The sequence below is a fragment of the Belonocnema kinseyi genome, chromosome 4 (genome assembly GCF_010883055.1).
Source record: "Belonocnema kinseyi isolate 2016_QV_RU_SX_M_011 chromosome 4, B_treatae_v1, whole genome shotgun sequence".
NCBI classification, from domain to species: domain Eukaryota; kingdom Metazoa; phylum Arthropoda; class Insecta; order Hymenoptera; family Cynipidae; genus Belonocnema; species Belonocnema kinseyi.
In genome coordinates, this window is record NC_046660.1 from 37,263,516 (window position 1) to 37,290,354 (window position 26,839).

Consider the following 26,839-nt stretch of genomic DNA (forward strand, 5'->3'; position numbering starts at 1 on the left):
TTAAAAATATTTTCAAAATTTTGCATTATTTTTGAATTTTTTAAAAACTTCTAAATAATTTGACTTTTTTTAATTAAAAAAATCTCCTGCAAAATGAAAAAATTTCCTTTAAAATCTTCGAGATTATTTTTCGACAATTTTGGAAATCTTTTGAAATGTTTCTGAATCTTTTTAAATATTCGCTTCAAATTCAAAAAATTACATTTTTCCTGGGAATCTTAAGAAATCTTGTAAAATATACTTTTAAATGATTTACATTTTTCCTGAAAATCTTAGAAAATTCTGAAAAATTCGAAAATATTTCCCTATAAGCTTCGAGTTTCTTTTTCGCAAATATTTAAAAAGGTTTTAAATATTTTTTAATAAAAACTCATTTTCAATTTTTCCATGAATCTTTAGAAAAAATGATATCTTCTTAAAACCCTTAAAAATTATTAGAAAGCTTCAAATTTTTTTCAATTCCTTTAAAAATCTACATTTTAATTCAAAATTTATTAAAAGATTTTGAAAGTGTTAATTATTTTTTAATCTTTTTAAAATTTCTTCAAATCTTCGAGATTCTTTATTAACAATTTTGAAACCTTTTAAAATCGTAAAAAGCTTAAAAACTTTATTTTTAAAAATCAACACTTTCAAATGTTTTCAAGATTTAAATTATTTTTAAAGCTTTTCAAATCTTCTAGTTATCTTAAATGATTCACATTTCTCATTAAAATATGTAAAGATCCTACAAAATTAAAAAAATCGACTTAAAATCTTGAAGTCTTTTTTAACAATTTCAGAAATCCTTCGAAAGGTTAGGAAGTTTATTAAAATAAAAGATGATTGTCAATTTTCCCATTAATCTTAAAAAAAAACATTTGTTAAAATCTTGAAACCTTTCAAAATTCTGAAAAACCTTCAAGTTTTATTTCGAATTCTTAAAAAATCTACATTTTATTTTAACTTTTTTGAAATATTTTTAAAACTTCTCAACCTTTGAAATATCTTTTGAAATTATTTCAATTTTTTCTCAATATTTTTAACAAATTCTGCTTTAGAATCTTCCACATTCTTTTTTGAAATTTTAGTGAATTGTTTGTTTCGAAATAAAAAATCTTAAGAACATTTTTTGATTATCTAGAAACCTTTTAAAATGAAGAAAAAAAATTTTATCTCAGCAAAGAAAACCCCTAAAACAGCCACTAAAAGTCATACGCACACACTATCGCAACCAATCAGGTTTTCGAATACAATGTATGCGAGCTTCGTGTGATTCTCTGTTTTCTCTATTCTTACTGATGTTAATTGTTAATTTTCAATTCAGGGAGATAAATGTAAAACAAAATTTCATTGTTTTTATTGAGGCCTTTACCATTTTTTTTATATTAAAAAATTTGTATTGAAAAAATTTGTTGGTTTCCGACGTGTTTCGAATTTTTAAGTCTTTTTTAAGGCATACATCTAATATGAACAGCGATTCAGCGTTTTTCTTTTTTCATATTAGTATGCCTTGAAAAAGACTTAAATTCATTTCGAAATATGTTGGGGAAAAAATGTTGGCAATAACATTTTTTTAAGTTAAAATATCCGATATGGCCTCAAATTATTTCTTAAATTAGAATAAATATTTTCTTGTTCAAAAATCGCCAATACCACTTACTTTGTGTTTATTATTTATCTCTTATAATCTGTTAAAATTAGCTGACAGCACAATGTGCAACACGTGCAACGAATATCGGCAACCCAATAAGTGCAGATTACACAGAAGCCAACTGGAGAACAAAACTTTGGTCACGCGTTTGCCATATTTACGTGCAATTATTATTTACGGAAGCTTTGGCGTGTACATTTCTTTCGTGTACACAATAATTCTTATCTAAGAACGTCAGTGAAATTTCAGGCTTCTTAAGTATGATTTATTGAATTTTTGAGCAGGTGCATTTTTATTTAAAAGAGCCTTATTTGAAAATCACTGAGTGCAGGTTTCACAATCCATCACCGTTTTTACCTTATCCTCTTTCATAAATTTAATTTTCTACCTTATATTTTAATTCTTAACCAGTTAGTTGAATTTCGATGCCAAAAAGACTAATTTTCCACAAAAGTTGGATTTTCTTATTGAGTTTTTTTTTATTTTGTTCGCATTTATGTGGAATATCGAGAAAAGACTGACTTTCCTATAATAATTGAAATCCGTTTTTTTTTTTTTTTTTTTTTTTTTTTTTTTTTTAATCTCCCTTTTTACCTAAAATTGAACTATTGAATCGCTATAATCAATGCGAGTGGGATTTTTGTAAAATGCTTTTAATTTAATCATTTTGCTCGCTTTAATTCTGCATTTTAAGTTTTTGCTGCAAATAAAAATAGAAGCAAAACCATCTCGTACGGGACAATATTAATAGAATGTAGACAAAGCTCTGGCAGACGTTCGGATGTTTTCTCTCATTTTTATTAGTCCCATAAACTGTTTTAGTTTAGGTGCAGACACAAGTAGATCGTGCACAAGAGTTAACATATGTAAAAAATAAAACTTGGGAGTGAAATATATTCTTAATTTAACGCATAGTGAACAAAAAATGGGAATTTATAAGGAAAACCCTTATTTTGTGGACTTCTTATTTATTATTCTTATTCTTCTTGGTTATTCTTATTTACCATTTATTCAAAATAGTATAATAGCGTGTCGAAATCGGACCAATTCGATCATCAGATAATCTTTTACATTTAGTCGAAAGAAACATCAGTTTGTAAGCACATTCCTTTTATAAACAATTATAATTATGAAGAAGAAAGTATCTAAAAGTTCAAAATGCTTACAAACTATTGTTTAAATTTGATGAAATGTAAAAAATAAATATCGTTAAGAGTAGATGTTAATTAAACTCTAAAAAGCCATGTTAAAAATTATTGTGTTCTTTCAGAATTTATATTTTGTTGATTTACAGATTATCAATGTGAAATTGACCTTATTATTCAAATGAAAAAATTCTAATCGAGTAAATGTATTTGAAGCTCGATTTGAAGTGTATGTTCTATTATAAGCATTTATTTTAAGTATAATCAGCTCATAATTTTCTCACCCTGAATTGATGATAAGGCGTATCAACTGTGTTGTTGATAAAGGAGAGTATTATGGAGATTAATTAAAAGAACCAAGAGACATTAAATCAGAAAATATTATTCATTTGCGTTGACTAATTGTTTAAAAAAAATTCTGGTACGAGCCTAAAAGATTTGTTTTTATATTGTATTGAAATTCAAGGTAGTCACTGACCGGGAAGACCTTCAATTAGTCTGGAATTTTGATATTTAGGATTTTAAAATTACTGTGTCGTTTAAAAATGATTGTTCCTTTTATACCTTCTTTTTAAGAGTTTAAAGCAGTTTAAAGCTGTTGTTGATTGGCCTTTCAAATACTAAAGTTCCTTTTTTATAGATATTTAAGATAGTAATTGCCATATTTTCAAATATAAAATCTGCCTTTTTAGATCTTTAAGATAGTAATTGCCATGTTTTCGAATATAAAATTTGTCCACTTCCGGTCAGTTGGTAGACATAAAAGTATAATGTTATCAAATAGATCATCGATTGAAGTATGATTTCTTGTCGCAAATATAAAAGCTATGTTATAGATTGTCACAAAAATGTGAATATCTCTTAAATCTTAAAATTCTTTATTAAATAATTCCTCTTTTTTCGTCCTTTTCTTGGTTTTTCGCTTAAATGAGAACTTAATTATTAGAACCCAATAAGAAAATCCAACTATTTTTTATTGAAAGTTAATTTTTTTGTATTTTTGTATTTTTTGGTAGAAAAGTCGTCTTTTTTAGTTGAAACTGAATTTTTTTTATTAAAAAGTCTACGGTTATATTTTTTGTTCAGAATTCATCTATTTTGGTTAACATTTTTACTATTTGGTGGAAAGTTTTGATTATTTTGTTAAAAATTCAACTATTTTGATAAAAACTAATATTTTTGTGTACAAAAGTTTAACTTTTTAGATAAACGCTCGTCTTTTTGGATACAAAATTCGTTCTTTTGGATTGAAAATTCATCTATTGTTAGAAAAGTCATATTTTTTGGTTGAAAATGAATCTTTTTGAGTTTATACTTCGTTCTTTTTAATTAAAAAGTCTAATATTACATTCTTCATTCAGAAATTGACCTCTTTGTTGACAATTCAATTATTTTGTTGCAAAGACAACTTTTTTGTTATAAAGTTAGCTTTTTTGTTGGAAATTTATCCTGTTAGGTTAAAAGTTAATTCTTTTCAATTGAAAAGTTACTATTATATTTTTGTTTTAGAATGCATCTCTTTTTAGTTGAAAATTTAATTATTTTCTTGAAAAATGAACTATTTTGTTAAAAACTCATATTTTTTGTTAAAAATTCTTCTTTTTGGGTTGAAATTAATAATCATAATATTTTTTGTTAATCTCTTTCGGGTAAGAATTGTACTATTTGATTAGAAATTCCAGTGTATTTGTAAAAATGCAATATATTTCGAGTTGAAATTTTAGGAATATGGTGTCAACATTAATTTTAATCAAAATACATTATTTCCACATTCATCTATTTTATTTTTAAAAAATTGCTCTGTCATTCCTGTTTTGAGAGCATTTTTGGTTGTGAAGTCTGAAATCACTTTTATGATTACTTTCGCATTTAATTATTTTTAGATTTTATATAATACACCAATTAATTATTATTATAATAAAATAAACGCTTAAAAGTCAACCGGGAAAATGTAATTGTTGACCTCCCGGAAATTGCATCTAGATCTCGTATGAAATTTGTGAAAATATTGCGTGATTTGATGCGAATGCACTCAGTTGACAAAAATAAATCCATTGACTTTGTTGAAATAAGTGTCATTGCACCGAGCGGATTCACTCAAGGCTATACATAATATGATATTCTTCTTCTATGTTTGCAGATATATCTACTCCTCTTTCTGCTGCTGTACACGTCAAGTTACGCGCTGATTGCCAGATTCAGGAGAAATGATCGCGAGGACTATCTCTCGGTCGACGAAGATGAGGCGATGGTCTACCGAATCAGTCTCTGGCTGTGTTCTGTCTCCCTGGCTGTGTCAATCGGGGCTACATTATTGCTGCCTCTCTCCATTGCAAGCAATGAGGTTCTCATCCTCTACCCCAACAGCTACTATGTCAAGTGGCTCAACAGCTCTCTCATTCAAGGTAATCTACAATGCATCAAGATTCAAGAAGCCTTCTTCTTTTCAGATTATAATCACTCTCCAAGAATTTTTCGCACATTCCGAGTTTAACTTTGCGACTAAATTCTACTCGCCTGATGAAAAAGAGTTCTTTTAGGATTTCAGTTGGAAAATGTTTCTCTCAGAAGAAAAATAATTAGTTCGATTAGATTACTACTATTTAAAAAACAATTACATTGAAAACACGATTTTCTCACAATTGTCCGCTAATGCGACTATTTCTTTACTTTTCCTTGAAAAATATTTTTGAACTTTTTCGCACGCTTCGTCCTTGGGGGGAGGGGAGCTAAAGCGTACTGTTTCGTTTGAATTAAGAAAGCCATTCAACTTTTAATCAAGTATTAGTTACATTTTCAACCAAAAAGATTAATTTTCAACACAGAAGATTAAATTCAGGGTGGCCGCTGGACCGGGGAATGACTGGGAATTTTCTAAGACCGGGAAAACCACTGGAAATGACAGTGAATATATTTCTTGACCGGGAATTTTATACATTTTTAAGAGAAAAATTTGCCCAAGTTCGATTTCAACAGTTTTGTAAATAATTAAAGTATAAAAAACTGAACAATAATTGATTTGACCAAACGATTCTAAATTTGTTCAACATTTAAGAATTTCCAGATTGTAACTGTTTGCATTCGAAAGTTTAATACGAATTGAGATTAATATAATATCATTTATTCTACATGGTGGCCGCTGGATCGGGAAATGACCGGGAATTTTTTGAGACCGGGAAAAACCGGGAAATGACAGTGCATTTTTTTGACCGGGAATTTGACAAATTTGTAGAAGAAAAATCTGTCTACGTTCGATTTCTACAGTTTTGAAATAATTAGTGGAATTGTTATGTTTTTTCAATTAAGCTATTATTTAGCTTACGATGCGTAATTCTACATGTTTTTACTTTAAAAATTTTCTATTTAAAATTTTTATTTCTAAGCTTATATTTTTAATTTAAAGAATTTTGAAATGCTTTCTTAAAGACTTGAAGAAATAAAAAATTAAAGCCTTTGACGTTGAGAATTTTGGATAAAAAACATATTTATTTAATAAATAAATAATTTTTTTAATTCTTCTGTATTTTAAGTAATAAAAAGTGAACGAAAACGATTTGAGAAAACGATTTTAAATCAGTTCAAAATTTAAGAATTTTCAGATTTTAACGTTAAAACTTAAACGGTTTTAATTTGAAAGGCTTAGTCATTAAACAAATGTGAACGTGTGACTGAAAGTTTATAAACTATTTTCTACTTAAAAACAAGTTCATAATAATATATTCTTAATTAAAGGATTTTATTAAATTTAAAATATGGTTTCAGTCTAAAATATTCAATTTTTAAACCATTCAATTTGAAAATTTTTATTAAAACAAAGATTAATTATTGAATATTGAGCAATATTGGAATTTTCATTTAAGACTAGTAAATTGAAACCAAATATTTAAAAGTAGAGAATCTTTAACTGAATTGTTTGACATAGGGAACTTGGAATCGTTAAAATTTCGAAGAGCCTTCAAACTTTAAACGCTACAATTTTAATTTTTGTATTTGAAAAATGCTTAATTTGTAAGTGAGATTTTTAAATTTTGATGTATAATTTACAAATGAATATTTGTAGAAAACATTTGAGTAATTTTAAGAGATATTTAAGAGTTTTAAAAAGATTAAAAATTATCATGAAAATTTTAGAACGTTTTCTTGAAATCTTCTAGAATCTTTTTTGAAAATTTTGTTTAAATCTTTGAAGAACTTTTAAAATATTTTCTTAAAATAATTTTTCAAAATGAAAAATTATTTTGAATTTTCCTAGGAATCTTAAGAAAATGTTTTTATACTTTTGAAGCCCTTCACAATTCTTGAAAAGGATCTAATTTTTTTGTTAAAAAGCTGCGAAAATCTACATTTTGTTTTATATTAGGCTATCATTTCAAGTTATACATAAAGTTTGAATCTTTTCAAAACTGCCACATATTCTTAAAATTACTTAAATTTCGCCTGCAAATAATAAATGTTCAATTTTTATTTAAACATCCATATTGTAAAGAAATTTTCTAAAATGTGCAGGATTTTTTAAAAATTTGTTAACAAAATTGAATTAATTTTGACAGATATTTAGAAGTTCTGAAAACATTTCCGAAATAATATTTAATTTAAAACAAATTTTAAAACAACTTCTAGATTTCTCAAGATTTTGAAATAAAAATTTGAAGCTTTTCAAGAACGTTTAAACTATTTAAAAAGAAAATATTTTAATTTCTAATTTAAGAAGTGTTCTGTTAAATTTTTTTTTAATTTTTCAATATTTGATGTTTCTAGCTTAAAATTCCTTAAAATTATATAATTTCGAACATTTTAAAGTTCATTGATTGATTTTTTAATTTAGAGCATTGAAAATGATAACGTGGATTTATTTATTTTTATATTGAAAAATGTTAGTACCTTCAATTTTATACGCGTAAATTATTGAGCATTTGAATAAAAAATTTTTAAATTAAAAACTGTTAAATTTAAATTTTAAAAGTTCAAAATTTAATAGTTCCACTTTGAGTGCTTTAATTTAAAGCTCAGTTTTTATTACCTCAAGTGGAAAATTATTTAGCTTTCGTGTTCCTTTTTTTTAATTTCATTGACCGTGAAAAATGTTTGTCAACTGGGAAAAAACCGGGAAATGACCGGTCTTCCTTTATATTATTCTTTTTATGAAATTGAATAAATAAATTAATTTGTTTTTAATTAATTTTTTCAGCCATTAGAAATGTCACTGTTCATTTAAGGCGAATAAATTGAATACAAATATATGTAAAAGTAAACACTTTGAAACTGTATTGTTTTACATAGAAAACTTTGAATCTGTAGAATTTCGAAGATCTTTTCAACTTCTAACGTTACAATTTAAATTGTTCTGTTTAAAAAATGTTTGTAAATGAAATTGTTAATTTTTCACGTATAAATAGCAATTGAACACTTATTATTTCTAAACAAAATTTGAATAATTTCAGAATATATTTCGTAGTTTTCAAAAGATTCAAAAACAATTAAAAACTTCAAATGTCTTCAAGTGATTGAAAAGAAGTTTTGATCATTTTGGAAATCTCTTAACATTTTTAAAAATTTTCTGCTACAATAATTTTTCAAAATGAAAAGTCATTTTCAATTTTCCTAGGAATCTTAAGAAAATGTTTCTATTCTATTTAAGCCATTCACAATTCTTAAAAAGTTTCTAAATTTTTTGTTTGAAATCTGCAAAAATGTGCATTTTGTTTTAAATTCAGCTGTGGGTATTTGCACAAAAATTTCGGTACGAATAGCCCAATTTTTTCGGGTCACAAACTTCGTGTGAATTATTTGAAATAATTTCAAGTTCTAAATTTAATTTTAATATTTTCTAAACTTCTGAATATCTCTTAAAATTACTGTAATTTTTTCTACAAATAATAAGTGTTCCTATTGTTAATTATAAATTCAAATTTTAAGGATTTTTTCTTTAATTTGCAGGATTTTCTAAAAGTTGTAGGAAAAATTCAATTCATTTAAGAGTATATCTAAACGGTTCGAAAAAAATTTCAAAAATGATTTTAAATTTGGAAAAATATAAAACCACTTCTAATTTTTTTCATATTTCGAAATAAAATCTTGCTTGATTCTTTAATTTAGAGTATCAAAAATGTTAACGTGGATTTATATTTTTGGAATTTAATCTTGAATCTTTGAACTCTATAATTTATAAAAGTTCTAAATGTTGCTGTTTATCTGCATTGCATTTAAAAATTTTCAAGTGAAAAGTGTTAGTACCATCCATTTTATACGTGTAAATTTAATTTGTTGTTCATTGCTTATTACTTTAAATGGAAAAATGTTTAGAATAGAGTTCGAGTTTTTAAATTTCATTGACCGTGAAAAATGTTTGCGAACCGGGAAAAAACCGTGAAATGACCGGGAATTTTATTCTACGAATTTAATACTTTGAAAATATTAGACTCGAAAACTGGAAATTTTGCCTAAAAAATAAAGTTAATTTACCATTGCACAATTTATTTTTGACTGCATATAAGTATAATAGTTGAAAAAAGTTATGACACTATTTTTCAAACTTGTGACAATATTTACCCAATTTTTGATCTCTGAAATGAGTCCGAGGTCTGTTGATGAATTAAGCTATACCTATTTGATATTTGGAAAAAATGCTGACTTTCCACTAAACACTCTGTTCTAGAATTTTCTTGCAATAGTTACTTTTATTTGATTCCGGGCATTAGAAAAAAACAAATTCATCTCAATATCATTCAATATCGAATTTTATTTTTCTAATTACTTGCGCTCGATGTCGGACAAACCCAATATCCTTATTGGACGACTGCGAATTGTTCGCCCACGCACTATTAAAATGTAGATGAAAACAAAATCTGAAAAAATTACAACTTTCCGCTAAACGTCCAGTTTTAAAATTGTCTTGTATCATGTTTTCGTACTCGATGTTTAACAACGTAAGAAAAAGTTTAATCGCGATGTCCGTATCAGCATACTTCTTTTTATCCACTCACGTACTCTGAAACGTACACGGAAAAATTCGAATTCGAAAGGCCAATATATTTAGGCATTATTTATTTCAGTAACTAAAAAAAATTATTTTCGTTTATAAACGTTGCGAACTTCAGTGACATCACCAAGTTGGAAATTGACCGGAAATTTTTAAGGGCTGGCAATCACAGTAAATTTATTTACTGATCAGGAATTTTATGAGACCGGGGAAAACCTGAAAATGACATTGAATTTATTTTTTAACCGGGAATTTTACAATTTTTCGAAAAAAATCTGTACAACTTTCATTTCAACTGTTTTTTTTTAATAATTGGAATATTACTGTGAATATACAATAATTAATGATTTTAAAAATTGAACTGTAGTTTATAAACTATTTTAACTTTTAAAATAACTTTAATAATATATTCATAAATAAACGCTTTTATTAAATTACGAATATTGTTTCAATCTAAAATAATCCATTTTTAACTATTCAATTTGAAATTTTTTAATTAAGAAAATGAACAGTTACTTAATATTTAGAAATATCTGAGTGTTCATTTATAGTCAGTAATTTTAAATTAAATATTCAAAACTGAAGAAAAAAACTAAATTTTAAATGTTACAATTTTAATTTCTCTATTTAAAAATATAATTTTTAATACACATCGTTGAATTTTTATATACACATTAAATTGTGCATCTAAAAAAGAATACTTTGAAAAAAATCGATTAAGTTGAAGAAATAGTTAAAAGTTTTTAAATATTTGAAAATTAATTTAAAAATCGAAATGATTTCAAATAATTTAAAATAAGTGTCCCAGTTTTTCAAAAGCTTCAAAAAAATTTTTTAAAACATTCCTTAGGAAAATTAAAAAAAAATTTATTTTGATAAATTGATTTTTAGAGAATATTTAATAAGATTTTTAAATTGATAAATAATTAATGTGGAATATTTTCAGAAAATGTCTTTAATTTAACTCGAATCATTTCAAATGATGTGTAGAACTTGCGAAAAATTTCAAAAATAATAAAACATTTGATCAAATGTAAAACAACATGTAAATGTTTCAAAGTTTGAAAAAAAATTTCGAAGCATTCTAAGGATTTTTAAACTATTTAAAATTAAAATCATTTAATTTTCCATTTAAGAAGTGTTCTCAGTTTATAAAAAAATATAATCGTTCGATTTTTAATGTTTCGTGCAAATATTAAAAATTTTATTATAGATAAAAACCAATCTGGCTCACGCCGATTTTAACTCAAATCATGTAAGATTTTAAAAGCCGAACAGACTTAATTCATTATTTGCATTTTTAACCCAAAAAGTTGAATTTTCAACTAGGGGGAATAATTTTTATAATAATTTTTTTAAATAATTTTCAAGTGGAAATTGGAAAAGAGCCCGGGGACAGAGTTGGTTAAGCAATAATAATAACAATTGGATGACAGGGAAATTGGAAAAGGGCCCGGGGACAAGAGCGTTGAAAATGAGAACGTGGATTTATATTTTTGGAACTAAATCGGAATCTTTGAACTCTTCCACTTATAAAAATTTAAATTTTTCAGCATTTAAATACAACATGTTTGAATTAAACAACGTTTAAACTTCAATTGTAAAAGTTAAAAATTGAAGAGTTCCAGTTTGAATGCTTTTATTTGCATCTCAGATTTTATTACTCCAAATATTTTTTTAGCTTTAGTGTTCGATTTTTTAAATTTCATTGGCCGTGAAAAATTTTGACGAACCGGAAAATGACAGGGAATTTTTTTTCTTTAATTAAAACGTTCTTCTCAAAATTAATTAAACGTACTTCTCAACGTACTTCCTGTACTTCTCAAGGTTTTAATTTGTTTACATTTTAAAGAATTGTAAAATCGTTAAATTTTCCAGGCGCGAATTTTATTTTTTATGTCTAACATTTATCTAATTCGAAATATTAAAATTTATTGAAATATATTTAAAAAATGGTTTAGTTTCAGTTTAAAATTTGTCAATATTGATAATTAGAATTGATAAGTTAAGTAATATTAAATTATAGTGTTTGAAATTCAATAATATGAAATTCAATCATTTGAATCGTAATCCTTCTCAATTTAACAAATATATTTCATATTGAAAGCAATAGTGTTGCATTCTTCGCAGTTTGATTCCTTGTAAATTCAATCCTTTCAAATGCAAATGTTAAAATATAGATATTTTTAAATTGAAAATCTTAAGACATAGTTGAGCAATTTTAAGTTTGAAGCCTTCAATATTAAATAAAATTTATTTGTTACGTTGCTTTTTGATTTTAAATATTTCCTATATATTTACTTGCAGATTTGAATGATTTGTACTTTCATTACTTTGAAATTCAAGGTTCTCAAATTTGTTGAATAATTAAATGGCGCATTTACGCGAAGAAAAAGTCAGTGAAAAAAAGATAATTATTGAATATTTAGCAATATTTGAATTTTTTTAAGACAAGTAAATTGAAACCAAATATTTAAAAGTAAAGAATCTTTAACTGAATTGTTTGACATAGGGAACCTGGAATTGTTAAAATTTCGAAGAGCCTTCAAACTTTGAACGCTACAATTTTAATTATTGTATTTGAAAAATGCTTAATTTGTAAGTGAGATTTTTAATTTTTGATGTATAATTTACAAATGAATATTTGTAGAAAAAATTTGAGTAATTTTAAGAGATATTTCGGAGTTTTAAAAAGATTAAAAATTATCATGCAAATTTAAGAAAGTTTTATTAAAATCTTCTAGAATCTTTTTTTTTTTAATTTTTGTATAAATCTTTAAAAAACTTTTTAATTATTCTCTTAAAATAATTTTTCAAAATGAAAAGTTATTTTTAATTTTCCTAGGAATCTTAAGATAATGTTTTTATTCTTTTGAAGCCTTTAGCAATTCTTGAAAAGAATCTAATTTTTTGTGTAAAATCTGCGAAAATCTACATTTTGTTTTATATTAGGCTATCATTTCAAGTTTTACATTAAGTTTGAATCTTTTCAAAACTGCTACATATTCTTAAAATTATTCAAATTTCGCCTACAAATAATAAATATTCCATTTTTATTTATACATCCAAATTGTAAAGAAATTTTCTAAGATGTGCAGGATTTTTTGAAAATTGTAGAAAAAATTCAATTCATTTTGACAGATATTTAGAAGTTCTGAAAACATTTCCGAAATCATTTTAAACTTAAAACAACTTCTAGATTTTGAAATAAAATTTCGAAGCTTGCCAAGGATGTTTAAACTATTTAAAAAGAATGTATCTAGCTTAAAATTCCTTAAAATTATATAATTTTGAAAATTTTAAAGTCCATTGATTGATTTTTTTATTTAGAGCGTTTAAATGATAACGTGGATTTATATTTTTTGTATTGAAAAATGTTAGTATCTTCAATTTTATGCGCGTAAAATATTGAGCAATGGAATAAAAAAACTTTAATTAAAGTTTTTAATTTCAAGTTTAAAAGTTCAAAATATAATAGTTCCACTTTGAGTGCTTTCATTTGCAGCTCAGTTTTTATTATCTCAAGTGGAAAATTTTTTAGCTTTAATGTTCCATTTTTTTTTATTTCATTGGCCGTGAAAAATGTTTACGAACCGGGAAATGACCGGGAACTTATTTCGTCGATTAAAACGGCCACCCGACTTACTTACAATTAATACTTTTTTTTCAATTTTCAGGATTATGGAATCACGTTTTCCTATTTTCGAACCTCTCCCTTTTCGTTTTCCTCCCATTCGCCTACCTTTTCACCGAATCGGAAGGATTCGCCGGATATAAAAAGGTAATTTCAATTAATAGTTTAGAATTTAGAGGTTTGAATGAAATCTAAATAAAAATGATCTAATTTTTTTATATAATCTTTTAGGGAATCATGTCTCGAGTTTACGAAACTGTGACAGTTTTGTGCTTACTAGGAATGCTAGTACTAGGAATGACTTATGTTATGTCCTCTCTTATCGACTATCAAAAGTCGAACCTTCACACGCTACTCAGTAAGTATTTTCAATCGACTGTCAATCAATCACTGATTTACAATTGAAGAAAGAAGAATGACAACTGGATAAGAAACATCAATTAAATTGTACAGGCTGAACAAAAAAAGTTTTCTACAATAGGTTTTCAAATAGAAAATTTTGATAACATTTTAGAAACATCTGCTCCCTATGAAATCTGCATTGAAAATATGAAAACAATAAGAACTCTTATCCAGTTTTCTATCTCATAAATTTCAAAATTGCTGATTTTTTTACGAAATCGCCAAAATATAGTAAGTATATTTTCGGGTCTGCTAAATATGTGCAATAATATTTGTGTATTTCTTGATATGATATGAATTAATGAAAATATGACGACAACTGGATAAGGACCAAAAACAAAATTATTTCTATAATACATGGTACAAAATTTACTAAAAATTATAGAAGCATGTGGATATTATTTTAAATATTTAGGAAGGTTGAAAATAATTTTTTTTTAATTTCTCTGTTCTGCGGTTTTATCTGAAATGATTTTTTTTACTGAAAATCTAACTATTCTATTTTTTGTTGAAAATATATCGTTTTTAGTACAAAATTCAAGTATGTGCTTGAAAATTTATCCTTAGTCTTGAAAATTCAACAGTCTATTTGCAATTTTGTATCTTTTTCAGTTGAAAATTCAACTCATGTTGAACAGTTATAATTTTTAGATGAATTCTACTGTTGTTGATTAAAAATACAATTTTTTTCTTGAAATATCAACTATTGCATTTACTTTAAAAATCTCTAGTTAATAATTTTTTAAACTAAAAATTGAACCATTAAATTTGAGTTAAAATTCACATCTTTTGGTAGAAATTAATCTGCTTGGTTGAAAGTTCGATTATTCTGGTTAAAGATACATCATTTTAGTAAAAACTTCATTTTTTGGTTTGAAATTCAACTATTTTAGTTGAAAATTTGTCATTTCAGTTGAAAATCCATCACTTTGTTTGAAAATATAACTATATTTTTGAAAATGAGTTTCTTTGGTTAAAAGTTATTTTTAGCTGAAAATGCAACTTTTACAATTAAGTATGCCATTAATTTTATTGAAAATATATCACTTTGAACATTAATTTTTCTAACTGAAAATTTAACTATACAGTTTTTGGTTGACAATTGATGTTTTTTGTTGATAATTCAATTAATATAGTTTAAGAATAATCATTTTAGCTGAAAATTAATCTTTTTGGTTTAAAATTCAACTATTCTAGTTCAAGATTCATAATTTTAGTTGAAAATTTAACTATTCCAATTGAATATCCCATCATTTTAGTTGAAAATTCTTTTATCTTGTTGAAAATGCAATTTTTTTAACTTGAAAAGTTAGGAGATAAATTCAAAAAATATTTATGCTACTAGTAATTTTTAAATATTTGACTAGTCGATATTTAAGAATATTGTTTATATAATTTGTCAAAGCTTTCTAATTAAAACATATTAATTGAATACCTAGAAACTGAAAAAAAAACATTATTTATATTAAACTCGCGAAACTCTATGCATATTCCGATTAGATTGTTTTTAAAAATTTTAAATAGTTAAATGACTCTGTGATATGAAAAATTATACCTGAAAAAAAAACTTGAAATACGTGGAAAAATCTGGAATTGTCGGGGTATTTTTTCTAGGATTTGAGTACACACCCTAAAATTTGTTTGTTTGTTTGTATGAAACTTAATTGTTTGTAATCTTTAAAATGGAATTTCTAAAAATCGGTCCTTATTTAGTTGTCATTCGTTTGTCTTCAATTTAATTGAATTCTTTCAAGTCCTTTATTTAATCCACTGTTTTTATTTCCAGATTTATGGAGTTATTACTTACCATTTTTGTATTCGTGCGTTTCTTTCGTGGGAGTAGTTATGTTATTGCGTAAGTACTATTGCAAAAGATTATTTAATAATTAATGTTTATCAATAAGTGGTTTGATAGACTTATTTGGACATGCGGGTTTTCAGTGTGCACGCCAGTTGGATTTGTTCGGCTCTTTGGAGTCGTCGGTTCTTTCCTAGTCAAGCCGCAGTTTTTAAAAAATCTTGACGAAGAATTTTTCGCCTACAGTTTAGAGGAGGACTGCATAAAAAGGAGGTAAGACTTTGGAATTGAAACACATACTTCACACTCTCTCCTATAATCCTCCATTTTCCCATTTTTCACGAATTCGTCTTTTTTCCCCTGTTTTGAAGGAACTTTCCCTTTTTGGTCGTTTTTTGTTTCTCGCTTAAATGTGAAATCCTAAGAGAAAATCCAACTATTTTACGTTGAAAGCTTATTCTTTTTAATGGAAAAATCCACTATTATATATTTGTTGAAAATTCATATTTTCGGTTAAAAATATAATTATTTGATTGAAAATAGAATTTTTTCTTCAAAATTAAACAATTTTGTTAAAAATTTAGTATGCAATTTGTAAAAAATAAATTTAAAAAATGTTTGGTTGAAACTTAAACGGTTTTGTTGAAAATTCGTCTTTTATGGTTGTAAATTGATTTTTTAGTATAAATTAAAACTTTCTTGGTTAAAAATGCAACGTTTTTAGTTGAATATTCAAAGGTTTTGTTTTAAAATTCATCACTTTGGATAGAAAATTCGTCTTTTGATATCAAAGTCATCTTTTTTATTGGAAAATTTAAAGTTGCAGATTGATCATTTTAGATTAAAATTCAACTGATTTATTGAAACTCAACTCTTTTGTTGAAATTTTATTTTTTTTTAACTGAATATTTAACCATTTTATTTTTGGTAAATTATTGATCTTTTCTAGTTGAAAATTAATGTATTTTGCGAAAAAATGGCCTTTTTCTTAGTAAACTAATATTTTTTCTTGAAAATTCAACTTTTTTGTCCAAATTCGTATTTTTTTGCTTGAACCTTCAACAATTGTATAGAAAAGTCAACTATTTTGTTGAATAGGAACATTTTTTGTGGAGATTCAAATTTTGGGGTTGAAACTTCAACTGTTTTGTTAAAATTTCGTCTTCTTTACTTGAAAGTTTATTGTAAATGCAACTATGTGATTGTAATCTTTTTTTTATTTAAATTATTTGGTTGAAAATTCGTCTTTCTTGGTTGAATTTAACTGTTTCTAGTTTAAAATATAAATATTTTTTGGTTGAAGTATCAAGTATCACATTTTCCTACATCATTCATGTTTATTGGTTTAAAATTAAATTTTCTGTTTGAAAATTCATGTATTTTGTGGAAACTTCATCATTTTTCGTAGAAAATTAATCTTCTTGGTGAAATTTAATCTTTTCGCCTTGAAACTTCAGCTATTTTGAAAGAAATTTTGACTATTTAGATTAAAATTATCTTTTTTTGTTTAAAATTTACTTTTTTTTCAATCCTATGTTTGACTTAAAAATTCCACTGTTTTGTAGAAAATCAGTAGTTTTTACTTGAAATTTTAATTATTTAGTCGAAAGTTCAACATCCTGGATAAAAATTAAAGTGTTGGGTTAGAAATTAACTTTGTTGTCAAAAATTCACATGTTTAGGTTGAAAATTCAAGAGTTCTGTAGGGAATTCCTTTTTTTTTCGTTTGAAAATAGAACAGTTTTATAGAAACTTGAACTATTTTTTTAAAAATGAACTTTTTTGTTGTTAAAAATTCATATTTTAGTATTGAGAATTCAAGAGTTCTATAATGGATTCGTCTTTTCGTTTGAAAATTCAATAATTTTGTCGAAAAATTATCATTATTGTGTGCAAATTAACGTTTTTATTGCAATTTTTATTTTTTCGGGTTTAATAGTCAGATGTCTTCTACAAAATTCGAGTTTTTTGCTTGAAAGCTTAATTCTGTTGCGGAAATTTCATCTTTTTTTAATAGGAAATTAAAATTCTTGATCAAAATTAATATTTTCGCCTTGAAAGTTTAGTTATTTTTATAAAAAATTTAACTATTAATAATAAAAATTCAACTGTTTTGTAGAAAATTAATGATATTGGCTTGAAATTTTAATATTTTAGTCGAAAGTTTAACAATTTAATTAAAAATTCAAGCTTTTGGTTAAAAATGAAATTTGTTGTCGAAAATTTATATGTTTAGGTTGAAAAATTCAAGAGTTGTGTTGAGAAATCGTCTCTCTTAGGCCAGAAAATTGAACAATATCATAGAAACTTGAACTATTTTGTTGAAACTGAACTTTTTTGCTGTTAAAAGTTCATATTTTGGGATTGAGAATCCAAGAGTTCTGTAGTGGATTCGTCTTTTGATTTGAAAATTCAATAATTTTGTCAAAAAATTATCGTTATTGGTTGAAAATTAACGTTTTTGTTGCAATTTCTGCTTTTTCATGTTTAATAATCTGATGTCTTTTTAAAAATTCGACTTTTTAGCTTGAAAGCTGAATTCTTTTGTCGAAAGTTCGTCTTTTTGAGTTGAAAATTCATCTATTTTTTTTCTAAATACAATATATTTTCGATTTGAAAGAATATGGCGTCTACCCTAATTTTGTTTAAAAGAATTTATTTTCATATTTTCACGAATAATGACCCCATTTCCCTGTTTTGAGAGAATTTTGGGTTGTGAAGTCTGAAAAATGATGAATAATAACCAAAAAAATTAATGTAGGTATCTAAGAAATATATATATGAATAATTGCTCTCGATTTTTAGACTCGAGCACGCGAAAGCAACTGGCAAATCTTATGTTTCGCCAGTGCCAATGTCGCCTCCAGGTTGCGATATGGTCGCACATGACGAGGAGGAGCTTCTTTGTCCAAATCCCGGACTTATGAGCCTCCGGAATGGTGCTCTGCAAAGAGGTCTTACCCAAAGATTAGAAGATGTCCAAAAGCGCAGAAAACTGCTTGACAAACAGAGAAGAACTTGGTGGGTTCGAAGAACGCTTGTTTATCCTCTGGCGATGTTGGCTCTACTCGTTCTCTCGACAACCACGTCATTACTCGCTGTTCAAAACACACTACAGCTGCTCATCGGAATTAAAGCTCTCCCATTGAGTACAAGGGTTTGTATTTTATTTGCCATTTACAATCATGGAGCGTCCATTAATTGCGTAAGCCCTTTTCCGGGTTTGGTGGGGTTCCGGAAAATTCTAAAGGGTATCTTACGTACATTTCCTCGTACTAATTTAAAAATAATGTGCTAATCATTTTCATTTATTTATTAACCAGGAATCTTACAATTTTTTAGAAAAAAAATCTGTCCCAAATTTTATTTCAACAGTTTTTTTAAATAATCAGATGCATTTTTATCTTTTTAAATCATGATATCATTCACTTTACAATGCGTAATTCGAAAATCTTTCACTTGCAAATTTTCCATTTTGGATTTTAACTTTTAAGCGTACATTTTTCATTAATGAAATTATTAAATGCAGTTTTAAACACTTAAAAAATTTAGTTGATGAATTTGAATATAAATGATAATGGTTTATAAAATTGAACTATACATTAAGAATTAACAAGTGAATGTAATAATAATTGATTTTACAATAATAATTGATTTTACAAACGTAAACACCCGATTGAAACTTTACAGACTAGTTTCAATTTAAAAATAACTTCAAAACAATATATTCATAATTAAGGGCTTTTATTAAATTTAAAATATTGTTTTAGTCTAAAATTTGAAATTTGTAATTAGGAAAAATGACAATTGCTTAATATTTATAAATATTGTATTGTTCATGTAAAATCAGTAATTATAAATCAATTCTTCAAAACTAAACCTCGAACGTTACCATTTTAATTGATCTATTTAAAAAAATTTAATTTACCAATAAAATGATTGAGTTTTAGTGTATAATAAACATTGAACACTTATAATTTCGAAAAAAAATTGGAGTAAGTTGAAGAGATGTTTAGAAGGTCTGAAGAGATTTACAATTAATTGAAAGTTTGAAATGATTTCAAATCATTTAAACGAAATATCTACGTATACCGACAAAATCCGACTGCCCATGCCGAATGTTGATGCAAATAGCCCACGGCCTAATTTAAAACAAAATATAGATTTTAGTAGTTTCCGAAAAACAAATTTTAGAAGCTTTTTAAGAATTATGAAAGGCTTACAAATATATATATGAGAATATAAGAGAATATTTTTATAAATTGAAAGAGTTCCAAAATTGTTACAAATGAATTTGGAAGATTTTGAGGAAATATTGGTTGGTAATTTTTCAGGATTTAAGAAAAAAGTTTAGGAAGATTTCAAATCATTTTGATAAATGTTTAGAAGTTCTGAAAAAAATTTCGAAAATAATTTCTGATTTAAATAAATGTAAAATGTGATTTTGAGCTCAGTTTTGATTCAAATGGAACATTTTTTAGCTTTAGATTTCGAGTTCTTTAATTTCATTGACCGTGAAAATTTTTTGCGAACCGAGGTCGTCTTTTCGGTTCTGAATTCATATATTTTGTGGAAAATTATTTATTTAATTGAACTATTCCATTAAATTAAAAATTAATTAATTATTACACCCTAAATTTTTGTTCGTTCTTTGTTGAAAAATATTGAATACTTATTTTTTTAACTGAAAAAGTATTTATGAACCAAAATTTTAAACATATTATCAAATATGCGGTTGATCCTGAACTTCGAAATGAAGTATAAATTGTTTGAAATTTTTTTGATAAATACTTTTTAAGTTATAAAAGAATTAAGACGATCACTTTTTTTTAAAACGATAATTTTTACAAATTTATTTCTCGGAAATTTTGAATATCATATTGAGAATGGTGTCTACCATTGCGCCACCTGGTGTCAATAACTGGAACTAGAAAGAGTAATTGAAAGAGTAATTGAGAGTAATTGAAATTTAAAAAATACGTATTAAATATTTTTCAACAAAGAACGAAAAGAAATATTTCATACCAAAAAAATGTAAGGGGTAAATCTCCCGTGGAATTGACCATATAATGTATAATTATAATAATAATAATAATAATAATAAAAACATCTTTGCATAATTAATGGGCATTCCCTAGTGAACAATTTAATTCAATATGTAAAATATATGAAGAAGAATGGTTTAATAATTTGTTTAACTTTTTAAGCAATTCACACTTGGTATTAGTTCGCTCTCGAAACTTGGCCCAATCGGAGCGGCGATTGAAGTGATTGTCATTTTATATCTGGCCGCCACAAGTGCTATCGGATTGTACTCACTTCCGGGTATCAAAAGGGTGCGTCCTCGACTTCATTCCACTCCGCTCACTGATCTTATAGCCAACTGCGTCCTTCTACTTGTGCTCAGCTCTGCTTTGCCGCTCCTCTCACGAATAATAGGTCAGTTTTATTTCTTATTTTCTTTATTTGTAATTTTTTTTCAGATTTTCAGAACTGCAGGATCACTTTTTATATGAAATAATGTGAGATTGAACGAGTTTGTTTTGAAAATTTTTAAATTTGTAAGATTCCGATTTGTATGTTTGATTTGTAAGGTTTAAGCTTTATTAATTGAAGGTCGAAACTTGATCAATCAGACCATTTTAAATATGCAATGTTTGAAAATTTATTATTAAAAAAAAATATTTTTATTTCGGCTCTTATATAAATTTGAATTCCTTCAAACTGAAAGCATTGTTAGTTGAAAAATTCGAGAGAAAAATCCTTATGAATTCGATAATTACAATTTTAAATATTAAATATTAGTTTCAAATTGAAAATCTTAATAGTTAGTCAATTTTAAGTTTGAAGCCTTCCATTTGGATGGGATCTTTTCTTTTCAAAATAATATATATTAAAAACTAAAATAGTCTACCGGGAGTAGAGAAAGTTTAATTTTACTTACAAAAATAACTATAATAATTAATTTAACTTTTTTAAATTTAAATTTAAAATAATTGTAAGAAGTATATAGTGATTTCAAAAGGAATTATTAATAAGTGAGCACTTTTCAATTTAAGTGTAAAAAGTTAAATCATTGGAAGATGGAATATTCTAAGTTGATCAACTGAAAAGTTAAATGTTCTTGATTTAATCATTCAAGTTTGAATGTCGTATTATCGACTTTAAACGCTTTTTTAAATTGTGAATTTAGGGATTCTTTTTTAATTACTTTAAATTATCAACTTTTTTTTGTTTTGAAAGTTTGAATTTAAAAGTTTAAAAATTATCAGAATTAAACCAGATATAGATACATTTTTTACGTGAAACTTAAAAATTGGATTTAAATTTCTTCATCAGGGTGTCTACTCACCTAGAAAACCTGAAATTATCAGATAGTTTTAATTTATCTGCAATAAAATTAAATAACAATATTTTTTCATTGTTAAAAGTATCTTTATATTACTGGATTTAACTATTTACTTGATAATTCGTTTATTTTTTGTTGGAAATTAATTTTTTGAACTGAAAATTTTACAATTCTATTTTTGGTTAAAAATTACCTTTTTTGTTAAAAGTTCGTTCTTTTTAATTTAAAATTAATCTTCCTGATTAAAAAAATTTTTTTCATTGAAACTTCAGCAGTTTAATTTAATTAATTTGTTCCTACAAAACTTTTTTGGTTAATATATCAACTGATACACTTAATGTTAAGAATTCATCTCAAGTTAAATATAAACTTTTATTATACATTTTTAATAAAATAATTATTTTTAACTATTTAATGTAATTTAAAAAGGCCAAATTGTTTAACTAAAAATTCAACTAATCCAGTTGAATATTCCATTATTTTAGATGAAAATTCAGCTCCTTGGATGAACATTTTTTAATAACTGAAAATTTAAATATTCAAATTTTGGTTGAAAATGTATCTTTTTAGTGGAAAATTCACATACTTTGTTGAAAATTCATTTTTTTCTGGAACATTAATGTTTTTGGTTGAAAGTTCAACTATTTTGGCAGAAAATGATTTGTTTGTTTGTTAAAAATGGCTAACTATTTAGTTGAAAATAAATCTGTTTTGGTCGAGAATTAAACTGTTTTGTTGGTAAGTTGTAGTTTTTTGTTGAATTCAACTGCTTTTGATTTAAATTAAAGTCTTTTTTGGTCGATATATCAACTATTGAGTATTCCATCATTTTAGCCGAAAATTTATCTTTCTTAGTTTAAAATGCATGAATTTTATTGAGAATTATTTTTTCTTTGTAGAAAAATAAAATGCATCTGTTTTGTTGAAAATTAAACTATTTCCTAGAGAATTTACTTTTTAAAATTCCTGTTTTTGTCTTGAAAAGTTTATTAAAACCTTTTAGGATGAAAATTCTGCTGTTTTGTTAAAAGGTCATCCTTTTTGGTTAAAAATTCGTCTTTTTGGATTAAATATGCATTTATTTTCATCGAAAATTTTTGTTTGTTAAAAAGTATATTTTTTAGTCTTAGAAAGTCAACTGAAACCTTTTTAAACATAAAATTAAACTATTTTACAAAATTCCTATTTTGAGTTAAAAATTGATCTGTTTTAGTAGAAATATAATTTTTTTTTTTAACTGAAAGTGCAACTTTTTTGTCAAAAATTCTTCTTTGCTTTAGTATTCAACTACTTTATGTGAAAGATTTGGTTGAATAACTTTGTTAAGAAATTATTTCTTGCAATGTTTATATTTTTTGTTGAAAATTCATCTCTGGCTGAAAGTTTAACTTTTTTTTCTATAATCCTTTTTATTGATAATTCATTTTTATTTTTTTTATTGAAGGCTTCTGTCTTTGGTTGAAAATGTAACTGTTTAGTCGAAAAGCTTTTTTTTAGTTTAAAATCAAGTTTTTAAGTAAAAATGTAACTTTTCCTTCTTTTTTAAATGTTAATCTTTTTTAGTTGAAAATTCTCCTTTTTTAGTAACAAATAATTTAGTTGGTTTGGAATTTCGTGTCTTTTGATAAAACTGCATCAGTTTCGTGCAAAATTAATTTTTTGCTGAAGTCAAATTTTTGTTTGAAAATTCAATTTTTTTAGAGAAAATTCATCTTTTGGCTTAAAGGTTCAAAAATTTAGATAAACTTTTATTTCAATATTTCTCATTTTTACTCTGACAATTTTTTGTTGGTAATTTATATTTTAGGTTGAAAATTTAGCTATTTGTTCCAAATTTAATTATTTTGTTGAAAATTTAAGTATTTTATTAAAAAGTCATCTTTTATAGTAGAAGAGACATTTTTTGTTTAAAATAAATAATTAAATTTGAAAATTTCTAATTTGTGTCGGAAATATTGTTTTATTCCGTTTGTAAAATATGCTATTTTAAAAGTATTGCGAGATTAGAATGCTGCAGGGTGGCCACCTACCCTGGAGAAAGTCGGGAAAAACTTTCACCGGGAGGAAACCGGGATAAAGTCGGGAGAGAAATATTATACCGGGAGATTTTCCGTACATTTCATAATTCACGCGTTTTGTTGTTATTGAACGTTCCCAACTAGAAAGTATATAATTTTCATAGTGTTTAGAATAATCAAAATGTAAAGTTTCACAATAATTCTCGCAGTATTTAAAATTCTGCAATTTGGAATGCTGTAAATGACAGTGATTTTTGATTTAACAAAATCGCATCTTTTAGTAAAAAAATTTTATCTAGTTCTTTTAAATGTCAGTTGATACGTGATATGATACTTATTAGTAATATATTCATCGTATTTAAAATTTCTATAATTTTAATTTACAATTATATTTTGAATGTGCAATTCTAAAAAAGTTTAATCATTGAGGCCTTGAAACTAAAATTTTTTCTTGACTTAATTTTTAGATTAAATGTTGGAGGTTTTGAATTTTTAATTTCACAGTATTGTATTTTCAATAGTTTGAATTTAATAATTTTAGATGTCCATATAAAGCAATTTCGAATTTAAAAGCATAAAATTGTACAATTTCAAAAATAGAAATATTAATTCTAATGGAAGATTTGAAATAAAAAAATTATGAATTGAGTTTAAAATAAAAATCGATGTAATTAAACTATCTGAAATTGATACATCATTAAATGGACTATTTCGGTAATCTTAAGCGGTTACAATTTCAGAGTTCTCAATTTAAAATTGTTTCCTTTCATAGGTTTTAATTTTGCAATTAGAATTGCATTCTTTTCAGTCTTAAATGAAATTCGCGTTTGTTTGAGTTTCAAAGTTCGGGAGTAGAAATGTTTTTATTTTTCAAGTTTCCCATTTAAAATTACTATCTATTTCGAAAGATTTTATTAAAGAAAAATTCAATTCATTTTTCACTTTCGAAAAAGTTTTCTAATCAGTTTCAATGTTAACTTGTATTTTTATTATGTAATGGAAATTTAAAATTCTAGAATTTCAGAAACTTTGCCTTTGAAAGATTCGATTTAGTTTTCAATATTAAATTGTCAAATTTTAATCTCTTTGAATTTAAATAACTCAATTTTAAAAGTTCTCAATCTTTAGTTATTTAATTTTGAACACTTTTAATTATAAAGAATACAATTACAATTCCTCTGCATTTTAAATGACCCAATTTTATAAATTTGAATCTTAAAATATTCAATTTTTAACCTTTTGACATTGTCATATTTTTGGAATTTTAATTTGAAATCATGCTAGTTTCGTGATTCTTCAAATCAAATTAAAATTCTTTAAATTTTTAGCACTTCGACTCATAAGGCATAAAATTCAACCTTATATTAAAAAATTGGTTCAACTCTTTAACGGCCAAGCCTTGATCTCGTTAAATAAAAATTCTGGAATTTGCATATTTTCATGTTAGTAAATAGAATTTCAGAGACAGGGAAGTGCGATTTGCGTGCGTGCATTTATTGCTAGTGTGCAATAAAACGCATCTCCGTATTTTCCTTTATTAGACATAAAAATTTTCTTATCTTTTTAATAATATGATTTAAAGGTAATCAATTTCTTACAAAAACGTTTGCTGATATTTGTTGATTTTCGCAATTGATAATATATATGAGAAAGCTGTGGGTTTCGCAAAGAAAGTTAATTCTTTTATAAACCGGGAGAAATCAAGAATATTGATCGGGAGAACCGGGAGAAAGCCGGGAGACGAAAATTTAAAAAATAGTGGCCACCCTGATGCTGGTATTTGAATATAAATGATTATTTTTGTTAGGTTTGAATCTTATTAATTGACAATGCAATGTTTATAATATTGTCAGTAATTTTATAATTTGATTAAATTATTTCAGGTATGACGAACTTTGACTTGTTAGGCGACTTTGGTAGTATCGAGTGGCTCGGAAATTTCAAGCTTGTGTTGTTATACAACTTAATTTTTGCTACCGCCACCATCGGTTGCTTAACAACCAAATTTACGGCGACAGTTCGCAAAGAAATCTACGCGAGGCTACGAAGCAGTGTGCTTGGAATTTTTAGGCGCGACACGAGAAAGAACAACGCGGGAATGTTTTCTACAAAAGAAGATTAGACTGATTTTATAATACAAGCGAATAAAAGATAGTGTACTTGAAAACTAAGCATCAAGGCGAGTAAATTATATTTTTCAATGAATCGTGGCTTGTAGTTGGCTACGCACGCGTTTTTGTTTTTTGTTTTTCGTTTTTCGTTTTTTTTTGTTTTTTTTTTTTAATAAAATGCCAAGGCATAAAAACAATAACGACAACTCACTGCATAACCGCTATTTTAATAGACATTTATACAAGGAGTATACACTTGCGTAGCTTTGATGACAGCCCAGTATTTGTGATAAGGACAAGCTTTTGATTCATAATTCATATTATCTATTGTGTCGTTAGTTTTAAATTGACGTATATTTCCCAAAGTGTTTTTTCTTATGTTTTTTTTTTTTTAATTGGAAGAGCGAGAGATTTCGAATTTAAGTAAGCAATGATTCTAAATTATTGGGAACCTGCATTTTGCTCAATAGTGGGACAACGAAATCTGGTTGAAAATGAAGAGCGGAGAGATGCTTTTCAGATGTCAGGGCATTGTCGCTTTTGAAGTAAACCAGTATTTGAAATTTATCTCACGATTTGTACATTTTGTTAAATTTATTTGCAGTGATAATCATCCCGGTAATGTCTTTTTTTTTCTTCTCAAATCGATGATGTGAGTATGATGAGAATTTGTTTATTGTGTACATATTTGTTGAGTTGAGCCATAATCGCTTAAAGATTTCGATACATAATTGTTCGATAGTTGGATAGTAGTTTGCATTGAATACCGG

General features: G+C 25.7%; 1 protein-coding gene across 1 annotated transcript in view; it reads left to right on the top strand.

Moving 5' to 3' along the window:
- Positions 1–26,257, top strand: part of LOC117171600 (protein Lilipod) — a 38,552-nt gene extending 12,295 nt beyond the window's left edge. The window contains exons 2-9 of the mRNA XM_033359046.1: positions 4,919–5,183; positions 13,435–13,538; positions 13,623–13,749; positions 15,580–15,648; positions 15,735–15,864; positions 18,397–18,748; positions 20,799–21,030; positions 25,842–26,257. Coding sequence (XP_033214937.1) covers positions 4,919–5,183; positions 13,435–13,538; positions 13,623–13,749; positions 15,580–15,648; positions 15,735–15,864; positions 18,397–18,748; positions 20,799–21,030; positions 25,842–26,080 — 1,518 coding nt within the window. The 3' untranslated portion in view covers positions 26,081–26,257. The remainder of the gene's footprint in view (positions 1–4,918; positions 5,184–13,434; positions 13,539–13,622; positions 13,750–15,579; positions 15,649–15,734; positions 15,865–18,396; positions 18,749–20,798; positions 21,031–25,841) is intronic.
- The last annotated feature ends 582 nt before the right edge of the window (positions 26,258–26,839 follow it).